The sequence below is a fragment of the Vidua macroura genome, chromosome 9 (assembly GCF_024509145.1).
Source record: "Vidua macroura isolate BioBank_ID:100142 chromosome 9, ASM2450914v1, whole genome shotgun sequence".
Taxonomy (NCBI): Eukaryota; Metazoa; Chordata; class Aves; order Passeriformes; family Viduidae; genus Vidua; species Vidua macroura.
Window position 1 is genome coordinate 757,149 of NC_071579.1, and position 14,037 is coordinate 771,185.

Below are 14,037 nucleotides of genomic sequence, written 5' to 3' on the forward strand. Positions count from 1 at the left end.
CCAAGCCCTTTTGGGCCCTGCAAAGTCACCAGAGCCGTGCTCACATGGAGAATCTGGCGGCAGAACCGTGGGGTGCTTTCAGCTCAGTGACTGAACCCTTCTCCAGCCTTGCACAGAGGCTGCAGCATCAGAGATTTTCACCTGCCAGAAGGAGGTGAGGACAAGCAGGACATGTGAGGGCTGCCAGGACCTCGGGAAAGAAAAGCTCCAAGCTCGAGCCCCACTCAGCACCCCCCCAGCTGAATGCAGCAGCAAGAGGCTTGGGCTGCCATGGGCTGCGTGCGACCTCCAGCAGGGTAAAAACCTGTGGTTCAGCCCAAGGCAGCGAGGAGCTACTGCAGGTACCCCGAGGCTGTTGGGGCACAGGAGCTGGGGCTGGGCTCTTTTCACAGACGGTGTCAGGCATGCAGCAGTTCAAGCCCCTTGCTGCCACTTTGCCCAAATTTTGCACAGCGGGACAGGAGCCAGGTGGGCTTGCCTGGGCTAGATGTGCTCTAACAGCCTGCACGGCTCACTTTGCTCCACTCGGGAGCTCCTGTTTTGCAGTGCCACAATGCCTGGGAAACGAGTGGGTAGAGCCCAGCCCTTGCCACTGCCCAGCAGGCAGTATCAGCTCCTCTGTGCCTCTGCAGGACCGGCCAGTTTGCTGACCCTTGGGACCAGCCTGACAGAAAGGCTCAGGGGGCTCGGGTCTTGCATCTCCAGAGGGTGCTATGACTCTGATGTGCCCTGCAAGCTACAGGGTGGACCTGGCTCCTCCAGGGGTTGTCACCTGGGAGGAGGAGGAGCCTCAGCACTGACCAGTGGGCTGGCAATAGGTAGGACAGAACCAGCCTTGTCCCCAAAGCACCACCAGCCTCCCCTGCCAAGGGCACGGCTGCCTTGTGCTCGTGGCCTGGTTCTGATGGCAGCAAGGGACAACACCCCCATGGATTTTCCACTGGAGCACAGGGATCCCTTCTGCATTGCAATTGTGCAGCTTTTGCTTCATCAGGTGGGATTCTACAGCTTGCCAGGAGGATTTCACTGTTCACAAAGGAGCTCTTTTCCTTCTCAGCGGAAAGCTGAAAAATTGCTCGGTTCCAGCCTATTTAGTTTTAATTGTTTCCTTTAGTTCTCATTGCCCACAGCAAAATATCACCCTCCCCTAACAACCAGCCAGGCTGGGAGCCAGCCACCCTGCCCAGCCGCTGTGCCAGCCCTCCTTCTGGTTCCATGGCTCCCAAGAGGCTTGTCTGTGCTGGCAGGGCTGGATACTGGGGAAGAGGCATCACCCCCAGCAGGCAGTGGGCAGAGCAGCTGCAGTGCTGCCATTGCTGTGCTGCCACCATGCCCCAGGGGCTCTGCTGGCTGCTCTGGCTCTCTGCCTTTCCCAGCCAGCTCACCCCTCCCTGCTCCCCAGCCTTCCTCTGGCAGCTGCTGAGGAGAGGCCAGCTCATCATTTCTGCTTCAAGGTGGCTTTGAAGAGAAAGGGCTGCGTTGCTGAGGCAGAACGCGATGATGAGCAGCAGAAGATGAGAAAAGCCTCTTCCCTCTCCCTTCACCAGAGCAGGCTTCGAGCACCTGTGGCTTTTTGGGAATGATGTGGTGCATCCCAGGTGAGCATCACCTCCAGGACCTCTGCTCCTGCTCCACCTCCTAATGCAGCCCTTCCACACAGGGACACCCCACTCCACAGACAAAAACCTCACGTCAGCAGTAGAAAGCAGGGTCTTGCAACCTCACGAAAAACTTGTGGGGACTCCTAAACCTTCTTAGAAGTTATGGGACCAGGTGGATAAAGAAATATTCCCTTGCCATTCAGGCTGCCTTCAGGGAGCACAGCCAGACACCCCAAACAACCTTAGCAATAGCTCAGGCTCAAGGGAATATTAATGCATTCCAGTATAAGGCAAGGACGCAGGGCTAGCTATCGGGGTGAAACAGAACAAAAATGCACCCAACCCATCAGAGTAACCCACCAGATCACCGATTTTATCCTCAGGATAAAAGATCTCTGCATCAGGGTTCAGTCTGATGCCGGGCGCTGCCTCAGCTGGCACGTCCCAGCCTCCAGGGTTCACAGCACCATGCCAGAGGTTTCCCTGAAGATTTTCCTCTGCTCAGCTCTGGGGAAGAACTACAAAACAAAGGCTCATAAATTAATTACCTAAAAGAGCAGCAGAATGTTATTAGATACTTGGGAGTTAATTGCACTGATGCTAATCACATGTATTTTAAAGGATCCAGCAGAGATGTAATATGTAATTCCACAGGTATTCCAGAATAATTTAGCAATTTAATTAATTTCTGCTAATACCTTTTAAATCACCTGCCCACTTCCTCTCACGTTTCCCGAGGGAAAGGGAAAAGAAACTTTTCCAATTGGCTAAATCTGTTGCAAACTCACTTCTGTTGGCAAAGCTATTGTTTTATTTCTCGGTGGATTTAATTAACATTAGAGTTATCCCTAGGTGACAGAGTGACCAAGCAAGACTGCGATTGCTTTGTCCTAAAATTGGAAGTCTGGATCGGGGATGGTTGAAGTGTTTTGGACAGATTGTGATGGGCTGAGAAGATGGAAACTGAAATGATTTGTGGATTTAGGTCAAATTTGGTAAGCAGAGCCAGGGGAAAATATGGGAGAGAAATGTAAATAGCACCAGGCATTTTATTCCATCTCCTCAAAATGCAACATTTTGTTTAGAAAAAGCAAAAATACCCCATTTCAGCATGTTTGAGATGCAGGTTTTTCTGCTTGCCTCCTTGTGCCTCCCCCCAGGGTCAGGCAGATGGGACGCACCCAGCTGTGGGGCAGCACTGCAAAAATGATTTATTTCCTTTCTGGGCCCACTGCTCAGTGAGCGCAGGGCACAGCACCTCGGGATGGCACTTGGGAGTCCAGGGGAGGCGGACAGAAGCAGAGACAAGTGATTTGGGCTGCACGAGAGCTGAGCCCCACCCTCCCCACGCTGGCAGAAAAGAGACCACCAGAAGCCATTGCTCTCATGGGGCTTTTATTGTCCGGCTGGCCCTCGCCTCCCACCCTGCTGCCCGTGGCTGAGCCCTTCAGCACCACCCACAGCTGCACAGGAGACCCCAGCCCTGCTCATCCCCAAGCCACCTGCCTGGGGCAGCACATTCTTCCCGGCTCTTTTTTGGGGTTTGGTGGGGTTTTTTTTGTTTGGGGTTTTGTTTTTTTTTTTTTGTTTTTTTTTTTTTTCTTTTTTAATATTTATTTTAAAAATATAGTAGCTGTGGAAAGCAGCCCTCTTTATAAATGCTTGATGCCAGAGTGAAATGCATCATCGGCATCCTCGTTCCTAACCCCTCCTGGGTGCCCCTGCCTGCCAGCAGCAGTGCCGGGGGCTGGGGAGGCTGCTCGGGCTGCTGCAGGCAGAGAGGCTCTCGATGGCAGGGGGGGAGAGAGAGAGAGAGGGAGAGAGAGAGGGGCCCTTCTAAAAATAGAAATATTGTGCTGAGTCGTTTGGAGTGAATGAAATACGTAAAACACCAGCATTAGGTTAGCTTTAGCTCATCAGATATTGCTCCCGGCAGAGTTGGTGCAGGGTGCTGGTGGAGGCTCAGTCCTCCTCAGCCTGGGCCAGGGCAGTCACGCTGGCCCCAGCCCCCTCCCCACTGCAGGGCTCCCTGCTCTCGTCCACCTCGAGGACACTGGCCCACAGGGCAGCCTGAGAGCCCCTGGAGCCGATATAAATAGGAAACTGTAAACACAACCATTGGAGATAAGAGACATCTACGATCACAGGGTTTACTGCTTCAAACCCCCCGCCCTCCCCCCCAGTCCACACCCCTATGCCCGCGTCCCCGCTCCGTAAAAAGGTCTCCAGTAACAAAACCTTCGATCCAGGCTTGGAGTAAAGGTGAGGTGCTCGGGGAGTAAAAAGGGACATTGCAACCTTAGCGGTCTTTGCTCGGGAGGGGAGACGGTGGCAGGAGGGGGAGAGAGGGTCAGCTGGTTCAGGTCCTTTGCAAGTCCATTTGGTTTGTCTGGAGGACTCCTAGGGTTATACCTGAGATGAAGACGTCTAGAGGACACCCCATAGCTCAATTAGAATGCCGTTGGTGGTTTTGTGCCTAGAAGAGCCCTCACTGCCGGGATTTGTCTGTCGTGCTCGCGCCGGGCAGCAGGAAAGCAGCATCATCCCTCTTCCGCTCGGCACGGGGCCATCGGAACCAACACCGGCCTGGGGGACCCCTCATGTGTCCAGGATCTCGCTGGTGGGCGACGGCTCGTGGGGGATGCCCTGTGCGCTGTGGATGGTCTGGTTGTGCGAGAGGGAGTTCTGCTGGAGCTCCAGGGCGATGGCGTTCTGCGGGAACTCCTTCACCTGCCGCTTGTACTCCAGGAAGGTGCACGCCTTGGTGGCGATCGCGATGATGTTCTTGCCGATAAAGATGGTGGAGACCCTGCTGTCCTGGAACAAGATCATGTTGATGGCCCGGATGAAGATGGTGACGATGTTGATGGTGACCAGGCTGAGAACGGGGTAGAGCATCATTTTTTGCGGGGCAATGTGCTCCCCTTGCATGCTGATCTCACTGAGGGACACGCAAGGCAGGATCAGGAGGAGTATGTAGCAGTAGAAGAACATGAGCCCCTCTGCCCAGATGGGCAGGCCGGTCCTGTGTGGCTCCCACAGGTTGGCCTGGATGTCCAAGATATCCAGCAGGTCGAGGGCCACCCAGAAGAGGCGTCCCCGCAGGTCCTCTTTCTTCCGAAAGGTCCGTATGTACTCCATGCTGTCCAAGGCCACCAGCACCAGGTAGAGCCCCGGCACGCAGATGGAGAGCAGTAGGGTCAGAGCTTTCCTGGCCACTGTCTCCAGGTTCTTCTTGTCTGCTTTGTAATTCTGAAAGATGAAATACAGCTTGATCTCCAGCACAAAGATGTAGAGGAACCACAGGATCATGGCATAGCCCCGCTTGGCCGTCTTCACCTCGGCGCCCACCCACACGGCCACGTAGCGCAGCACGATGAGGAAGCAGATGTCCCCCACCAGCACGATGATGCAGACGCCGATCTTGCGGGGCCCCTGGTTCTGCTCCACCAGGTAGGCATCCATGAAGGCCATGCTGGTCATGATGACGATGGTGGTCAGGCAGACGTGGCGCTTGTCAGGCGGCGGCAGCACCATGGCGAGGCGGGCGGCCCTGCGTCCCTCGGCGCCGGCACTAGGGGAGCGGTCCCGCCGGCGCTGCGCGGGGGCACATCCGCGGCCAGCCCAGGGACCGAGCGCCGCTCTGTCCCCCGCTGCCACCCCGGGAAGAGGTGCCTGGAGGAGCAGTGGCTCGGCTGGCAGCCCCACCGTCCCAGGGCTCGGGGCTGCCCCTGCAGACCCCACGCCAGCCCTTCGCCCCTCAGTGGCCGTGCCCTGCAGGCACCGTGGCTCTGCCCCCAGCCCAGGGCTGGCTGAGCAGCCCAGCCCCAGGCACCCTCCACCACCGGCAGCCAGGGCTCACGGGTGTGCAGGGCCTCCTGGAGGAATGTCCCTCCTCGGTGGTGGGTCCCCCATCGCTGTCAATCCTATGGTACTAGCACGCCTTCAGGCTCCAAGCCCCAAATCCCGGTATAGATCCCTGGAAACACGGCGGGTGACGGGGCAGAAGGGGAGCTCTCCCGGTTCCCAGTGAGATCCCACGTTCCTCTGGGGTCTGGGGGGCTCCCGCTGTGTCCTCACCTACACGCCTATCCCCACAGGGCTGTGCTGGTGTCCTGCCGCTGCCAGCTGTACCCGCATCCCTCCATTCCTGCAAAAAGACAGCAAAGAGCAAGCGTTAGGGTCCCTCCGTGAGCTCACCACGGAATGGTGGCAGTGACAACCCCCGCAGCTCCCAGCACAGCGCAGCCTGAGCTGGGCTCCCAGCAGGCGCCACCCCACCACTGGGGCTCCCACCGCACGGCCTGTGTGCGAGCGTGCAGAACAGCTCTCACTGAGCACAAGCACTGGGCTGTCCTGCCGGGAAACGCAGCCTGCTGCCCTTCCGCGGGCACTGCCCGCCCAGAGCTCCCCAGCAAGCTCCCGCCCTGTGTGCTTCTGCTGTTCCAGCACCGCCGACACAAAACCACAAACCTGGTGGGGACACACAGGCTCTCAGCATTCCCAGCTCCAGGTATCCCTGCTCCAAGAGGGTCACAGACCCACAAGTTACTGCAGAGGTCCCAGCCTGGACAGTTCTGCATAACTACAGCCATGAGATTCTACCAGTTACTGGGCAGCTCTCAGGGTGTGGGGCACGACCCTCCGCAGCAGGGGTGACGTCAGGGCTGGCACATGGGGGACAGGGCAGAGCTGTCCCCAGGGTGCCATGACGTCCCAGCAGCTCTCTGGACTGGTTCGGCTGCTTGTGGACACAGCTCCTCCTCGTCCCGCTGTGCTCGCCTAAGTAATTTGTTAATCTTTTCTGTGCAGGGAATGCGCTCCCAGAAATGAACAGGTAAGCCCCAGTGCACGCAAAAGGTGTCCTTGAACTGCTCACGTGGAGATAGACCATGATCACAGCCACAGAGGCTGAAGGGAAGCAGCCAAACCCGAGGAGGTGTAAGCCATTAAAAACCTGCCCTACTTTGCAGCTGCTTATGTTTATAGGGCCTCATTTAAATAAAAGCTAGATTCTCTCCTGCTTCAGGGAGACAAGAAGAACAAAGAAGAGAAAGTGGGAAGCCAGATGAGTCAGAGCCAGCCCTGCCTTGTGCCTGAGTAGGTGGACAGCAGGGACGCTTGTACCTGTGCCCTGGTTCCCAAAGGATGTGGTGCTTAGCAAACGTTAGCAAGGGACTTAAAGCTACTGCCTCAGCCAGGACCCTCGGGATGCTCTTCTGAGTCTGCTGCCAGCAAGGAAAACTGGCATGTTAAAATAATTTCTCAAGCAGGAATTGCTCAGAAAGAAACCAAAAAGATGTGGTGGGAATTCATGAGAACTGCTGCATGGTGCTTCCCAGGCAAGGCAGTCCCTGCAGGCCCACTCGCCAGCGTGGCTCTCTGCAACAACTCAGAGCTGCCCTTTGGGGCTCCGGTTTATTCTTTCTAGAGGTTTCAGATAAAAATACACGGTCATTGCTGTAACTGCCTTAAAACTCGTGCCAAGTTTTACAGAGGATTTATAGCCAAGGAGAGATAATTCCACATAAATTAGGTCTTTCAGGAGGGAATGGTGGCTTTTTTTTTTTTTCCTTTCACTCTCTAAGTATTTATGCCTTCAAAAGACAGCGGTTATTTAAAGGGCAGTGGGTTGCATCACAGCACAGTGAGGCTTGGAAGCAGCTTGCTTGCAAATCCTGCCCCTGTGCCCTGTGAGCTCCTGGTGTGGTCTGGGGAGCTGGGGGAAGGCACAGCTCTCTCCTCATGCCTACGTGAAACCAGACAGAAAACCCTTTCCTGCCTCCTGGTGAACACCCAGGGCACCGAAAGGTGTTAATTCACAGCGTTTACAGCGGCGGCCAGCAGGTCTTTAACCACCGGTGCTGAACAGATCGTTATCAGCAAAAAAAATACGCTCGGATGGCAGATCCTTCCCCGGTGTGTGCTCCTGAAGGGCTCACGGCAGCCCGGGCTGGGTTTGACAAACATTTGCGGTGGTGACCTTTCAGAGGGGAGTCACAGGGCTCTGGCGCTGCTTCCTCCCCTGTCAAATCATGAACTACCCAGGCTGAGCACCTCTCTTGCCTTTCCCAAATAGTTTCCAAGCACTTGCTGCAGGGCAAGCTCTTCCCCTGATTGTCCAAGAGCTGGTGTTCTCCCCACCCCTCGCAGCCCTCATGGAAAATACAGGGTCCTTTGCAGATCCATGGAGCAGAGCTTGCCAACTGGAGTGATGCCTGACTAGCCTGTCGGGGAGAGGGCACATAAAACTCTCCTTGGAGGACTGTTAGAGAAAAGCAGGTCGTTTTTAAAGAACCATGACTTTGTGACTTTTAAATGACCGCATCGGACAGTACATTCAGAAACTGCCTGAGAACTGTGCTGAGTAAACAAGACAATAACCACGTCAGACAGCCACAAGAGCACATCTGAGGCAAATATTGGTTTAGACAAGTATTCACAGAAGTTTCTTCCTGCAGGAATTCTTGCAAATAAAAGGCAGCCCACCTGAACATAATGAGCTTGGAGCACTATGGATATCAGTGAGCCAGGCTGGCAGCTTCCTGAAGAAGGGATCTAACAGCTTTGGCATCCCTCTTGGTGCCAGGACTCCCACAAGCAGGTGATGGAGCAATGCTTCAGTCTTGGCAACTACGTGCCTCCTTACCGGGACAAAATTCAATCCCTAATTGCTTATTCTCCTCCACTTCTGCCCTGCTCAAATGGTTCCATTGCGCTGGAGCGAGCAAATGACCTCAGTGACGGTCAGCGTGTCACCAGCTGACAAGGCACAGCCCAAGGCCACCATCCAGCCCCACCAGTGAAGGCCAGCAGCAGGGAACGGGAATGGGGAGCAGCAGCCTGTCCCCTCTCCTTCTCTGGGGTGTGTTTGGGGACACCCCATTTCCCAGCCCAGCCTCCCCTTTCCCAGCTTCCCTGCGGGATGGGAGAGGCCTCAGTGGGAATGGAGGGCGCTGCTGATTTCCTGGAGAGACTCAGGGATGAGTGCAATGAGATGAGACTGCAGGTGAGTCCAGACCCGGCTGAAGGGCAGGGTTTGCACTCTCACCGCTGCCCTGCTTCCCCTGGCACCGAGGGAAAGGAGCAGCATTGGTGCAGCCAGCCCTTGCCCTATTCCTCTAGTGCCTCTGCTCTGTCTGAGAAGTTATTTCTTGGTCTTGCACCTCTTTTTCCCTGCTCTCCCGGGTGCTATAAAGCACTCGTGGTTACCCAAGGACGTGCGGTCACAGCCTTGCTCCACCACCAGCCCAGGCAGTCTGGAAGAAAACCGAACTGTGCTTTCCCCTGCGAAGCCGGTGGCTGGTTGCGGTGATTAATTACCGCTAGCTCTGCCCTTTCGGGCCGCCCATCACGGTGCCCTCCTCTCCTGCCTCAGGCCAGCCCCTCCCGGCACAGCAGCCGGGAGCCGTGGGATGCAGGAGCTGCCCACAAAGCCCCATCTCCCAGTCAGGGGAGCCAGCAGCTGCAGACGGCCTGGAGGGCTCGTGGAGCCACTGGCAAAACACCGTCATTAACGCCAGCAGGCGCTTCCCAAAGCCCAGCTCTACCTGGCAAATAAATTTAAATTATTTATGTAATTTGGATCCTGTCTATTGTAAAAAAAGGGAGTGAGACAGAAGTATACACAACGCGCTTCCCAGGTAATTAGGATGCCGCATTGCTTAAAGCTTCATTTGCACTTTAATTGCTTTGATTTATTCCAGTTTTCCCGAGTGTAAATCCAAAGCTCCCCCTCACTTGGCCCATCAGAGAGCTGCTGCTCCACCAGGGCCTTTTCCCACCCGGCAGCGTGGGCCAAGAGGAGGCGATGGGCACAACCACCTGTGCTCGGGACTTCAGGGCAGCTGTGGCAGAGCCACCAAGGCGATGGCATCACTCCCTGGCAGCGGGCTGTGCTCCAGGCAGCCGCTGAACCGCAGCTAGGTGCCCTGCTCGCGGCAGAGGCGGGGGACGGGGAGCTGCTGTTCATTGTTTACACGATTTGTGACTCCCTGAATTACTTGTGACTGTGCACCACCTAAGGGTGGGGCTTACAGGCAGGGCAAGCTCTGTGTTGACTAAGAATAAACTCTAAATCAGCTTGTCCCCGAGCCTTTGCATGTTCCTGCCGTTGGCTCAGCCTCACTGACCTGAAGGTTTCACCTTGCCCACCCCAGGCAGTCCCTGGGGACCATCAGAGGGAGGGAGGGAGGGAGGATGCTCCTATCCTGAGGAACAGGGAAGGTCGCTCTGGGCAGCGGCTGTGCCCCGCCTCCTCCGAGGCAGCGCCGGGCTCTCAAGTGCATCCTGTGAAGGAAATGAGATTGAGGAAGATTTTTCCAGACCCTGCCCACTAATTGTGTCTGAGGAGGAAGCAGCCCACTTGCTAATGACTACAGATAATTCACTGTGTAGGCCCATCAAGAGATGGGGAAAGAGCTGCAAACAGTTCCTAGAACCTGCTCAAAATAAACAATGCACTGTCAGACGAAACCAGCTCCTGCTTATGCGGGTGAGTACATCAACTGTGCTCTCCTGCTGCAAACCCCCTCAGTCCCCTTTGGAGTTCATTTCAGGCCCCTTTCCCAAAAACAAACACAAGCAGAAGGTACCAGAACTGTTGTCTGAATAGGAAAAAAATAAAACTACCCTCTCAATCACACCACTTTGGTGATGGGGCAGGGAAATGCTGCTTGCCCAGAGCCCTGCACAGGCTGGCTGCATGGATGGATGGATGGATGGATGGATGGATGGATGGCCTCTTTGTTCCCAGTTTTGTCCCCCACAGCCATCCTGGTCACGGCTCTCCTGCTGATACAGGCAGCTGCAGCTGCTGGGAACATCTCCCCATTCACAGCCATGCTGAGTTTGATGATACTTGACAGACATGTCAAAAAAAAAAGTGCCTTTTTAGACGTTTCGGGTGTTTAAAAATAGTTAAAGGTAAATTGTTCATTTTGACTTGTACATAAATTGTGAAATTATAATACCACATTTTGACTCTACCAAAACAATTTACCATTTTCCCAGAAAAATGCTTCTGCAGAGGAATTTCTTGGTGTTTCCAACATGGGTGGATTTTCAAGACTTTTATCTAATTTGGACCAAACCCCAGAGAGAAAAGCATCTACATTCCCCACCGTTCATTGGTTTGTTGCCAAAAAAGGCACATTTGGCAAACATCTGCCTGAATGTATGTTTGCCACAGTGAGAGATGCATGTGGCGTTCAGTGGAGTGCAGCTTCTGCTCACAGAGCTATCCCCACCCTCCTCTCCCTACTGCAGGCTCCTTGCACTCTTTATCACTCTTCAGCACAGCTTTGCCCACTGGTCCTGGGGCATTTCCCTCTCTGCTACCTCCTCCTGGGCTTACACAGATCTGCCAAATCATCAGCATTTTCCCTGCCCTGCTGCCCTCCCAAATCCCAGCGCTCCTGCAGATGCAGGACTTGCCCCTGCTGCGGGAATTTGACCCAATTAAACTCTCTTTTTGGTTTGTTGGTTTGGAGTTTTTGTTTGAGGTGGGTTTTTTTTTGTTCTCCAGGCTTCCCCCCTGTGAAAAATGCATATTTTATGATTGGCTTTTCACAATAGTTACAATGAATATTATATGTGTAATGTTGGAAAGTTATGCTGTATTAATTCTCTCAAGTAGTGTGTTGAATGTATTTTTAGGTTATAACACATTGTTAAAATAGAAACTATACTATGTAAGATGCTTTTTAACTAGCTCAAGAAAGAGATGGGATAATCAAGGAATTCTTTGCACAAAGATAACAATTACAGAAACCCCTAAATTTTCCAGAGGAGAGGAATTTATGGCTTTCCTTATCAACAGAAATGAACTTCTTCAAGCCTGACTTAGACTCGAAGGCACCTGGGAATTAACAGAAACTTTTTGACAAGTACCAGATGAATTTCTTGTTTTAAATAAAATATATGCATAATCATGAAGTGTTTTGTATATGCAACAGGCTATTGCTTTTAAGGTGATTCCTTTGTTCCCAAGGCATGCTTGTCGTGGCTTAAGTGCCCAAGAGCATCCGGACGTCCGTAATTCTTTGCTTTTTATTGTCTTGTAATTGGCCTAACTCTAAATTTTTATTATTTTTATAACAATTTTATTATTATTAAACTTTATACGTGTTAAAAACCAAGTGATTGGCATTTTCCACACCCCCCACTTTTTTGGAGATGCTGTTGGATTTTACGTGTTTCCTCCAGCACGCTCCCAGCTCACTCCAGAGGGTGCTGTCTGCAGCTATGACCAACGCCCTCACCGGTCCTGTCCCCTGCCTAGGAAGCTGTTTGGCTGTCCCCTGAAGGAGCTGTGCCATCCTTGGGCTGGGAAGAAAAGTACTTCCTGCCCCAGGCATGGCAGGGCTGGGAGTGCACCTGCAACTTGCAGTTGAACAAATCACCTCACTAAAATCCAGCAGCACACCACCAGCTCTGACCTCTGCTGGTGCCCTCCTGGATAGAAAGGCCTCACTCAAGTGGTCAACAAGTTCCACCTGCACACAAAGACCACAGCTTGGATTTTTCCTGTGCCATCAGTAGGCATGAATGCAAGCACCAGGAGCGAGCCAGGCCAGGAACACAAAACTTGGATCCAGTTTCGGTAGCCTGAGGATGTACTTTTGTGTGTGACTCACAACCATGTCCTCAAATAACCTCCCACTGTCAGTGCTGGGGGAAAGGAAATCATGGAGCCAGAGCAGAACCCTCACACAGATGCTTTCCCCCACTGCCTGCTGGAAATCCCTGCAGATGGAGGATGGAAAGCTTCCTGCTCCTGCTCATCCTTGTCCTCACTCTCCTGGGTGCTGGCAGAGAGGTACAAACTTTCCTGAGTGCTGCTCCCAGCATCCTCACCCAATCCACTAGGTGCCTGAGAGCAGGTGGGAGAGGGAATCAGCTAATTAAAATCAAATGAAAACTGGAGTGTGAAGCTATAAATAGGAGAGCGCTGGGAGTTTCCTGGCGCTAAAAACATGCTTGTGGGGAAGGAGATGCTGGAAGCTCTGGGGCAGAGCTCTGGAGATCTACCAGGGAAGATGCATCTGAGATCTGCTGGCACCTCCTGCCTGTGTGAGAGGGTGCTCAGGCAGGGATGACTCTGCAGCATGGGCTGGATGAGGGCAGCCATTGCATCCTGGGATTGGGTTTTAGGGGTTCTTGTTTGTGTTAGCTAGCCGAGCAGCCTTGCAGGCTCTTGCAGAGGAACCCTTGCTGGTTCCTCTGCTCTGGGCCAGGCTGGCTGTCAGACTTGAGGCAGCAGGAGAGGGACCTCTCCTCTCCTCCCTCACCCACACAGTGCAAGGAAAGGCTGTGGGTGAACGTGCCAGATGCAAGGAAAGCAATGCAAGCTGCGAAGGGGAGAGCTGGGAGGACAAGGAGGTCTGACTCCCAAACTACAATCCTGGAGAGCTCTGCTCTACTTGATGGTGAAGGCATTGAGGACTTTCTGCACTCAAATAGCTTTTGGGAGGTCCTGCTCCAGCACGTGTGCTAGGGTGGCAGGACAGCAAGAATGGCTGTGGTGTCCTGCTCTCACAGGAGCTCTTACTCCCCTTGAGGCCCCAAGCGAGCAGAGGGCCTGGGTGCTCGAGGAGGGGAGGTGGCTTCAGCACCACAGAGCTGGGGAGGTGCCTCTGGAGGCCAACCACCTGCTACACAAAGCAAGTGGCATCTCTGGGAGTGGTGTCCAGCTTGTCCCTGCTGCCGGGCTGGGATGGCACAGAAACAACTGTGCCCCGTTATTCCCTCCGCCCCCAGCACAGGGTTAGTGGAGGTGGGATGAGCCCGGCAGGCTGCTACTGCTGCCACCAGTCTGGCCTTTGATTAAGAGTGATTGTTCTGCTCTTAATTAACAGGAGGCAGCTGCTGGCTGTTCTGGTGGAATGGAGGAGCAGAGCCCAGAGGCTGTGATGAAAGGAAATTGTGTCTGCTGGCTCCCACTGAGCCTGGCACGGCCATCCTCTGCCCAGCCACACACCTGGGCTGTGGGACGTGTCACTGAGAAGGACTCAGCACTGCCAGGGTTCAGGCTCTGCATGAACAGCAGATATGGGGCAGCCAGATAATCCAGATAATAATATGGGGTAGTTTTGCTGCTCCCTGTCCTCCCAGGCCACCCTGAGGTGGAACTGCTGGTGATGCCTGCCTGGTTCCCACAGGGTTTATTGCCTGGTCTGCCCCTCAGAGACCTTCCTGAGGCAGGGCCTCTCCTGTGACAACAGGTCTTGTCCTCTGGTGACATGTGGCTTTCTGCTGCTCCCCCAGGTTTAAGGCAGCCATCTGCCCTGGGAGCAGGCGTGCTGCTGCTCAGCCTGGCATTCTGACAGCTGAGCCAGCTCCCCAGGAGATGAGAAGGCATCTCAGCTTCTTCTGCTCCCCAGGGCAGTGACTCTTGAGCAGAAGTTGGGTGTATCCCAGTAAAAGCTTCACCATT

General features: G+C 54.1%; 1 protein-coding gene across 3 annotated transcripts in view; it reads right to left on the reverse strand.

The window, feature by feature from the left end:
* Positions 1-569: 569 nt before the first annotated feature.
* TMEM121 (transmembrane protein 121) overlaps positions 570-14,037 on the reverse strand; it is a 38,471-nt gene continuing 25,003 nt past the window's right edge. The window contains exons 2-3 of one of the 3 annotated variants that reach the window (XM_053985530.1): positions 5,682-5,751; positions 570-5,580 (exon numbers count right to left, since the gene is read on the reverse strand). In XM_053985530.1, the coding sequence (XP_053841505.1) occupies positions 4,200-5,138 (939 nt within the window). In that variant the 5' untranslated portion in view covers positions 5,139-5,580; positions 5,682-5,751 and the 3' untranslated portion in view covers positions 570-4,199. Of the gene's footprint in view, positions 5,752-6,074; positions 6,162-14,037 lie in introns of those variants that run through there. The other 2 variants (XM_053985529.1, XM_053985528.1) reach the window with 2 other exon arrangements.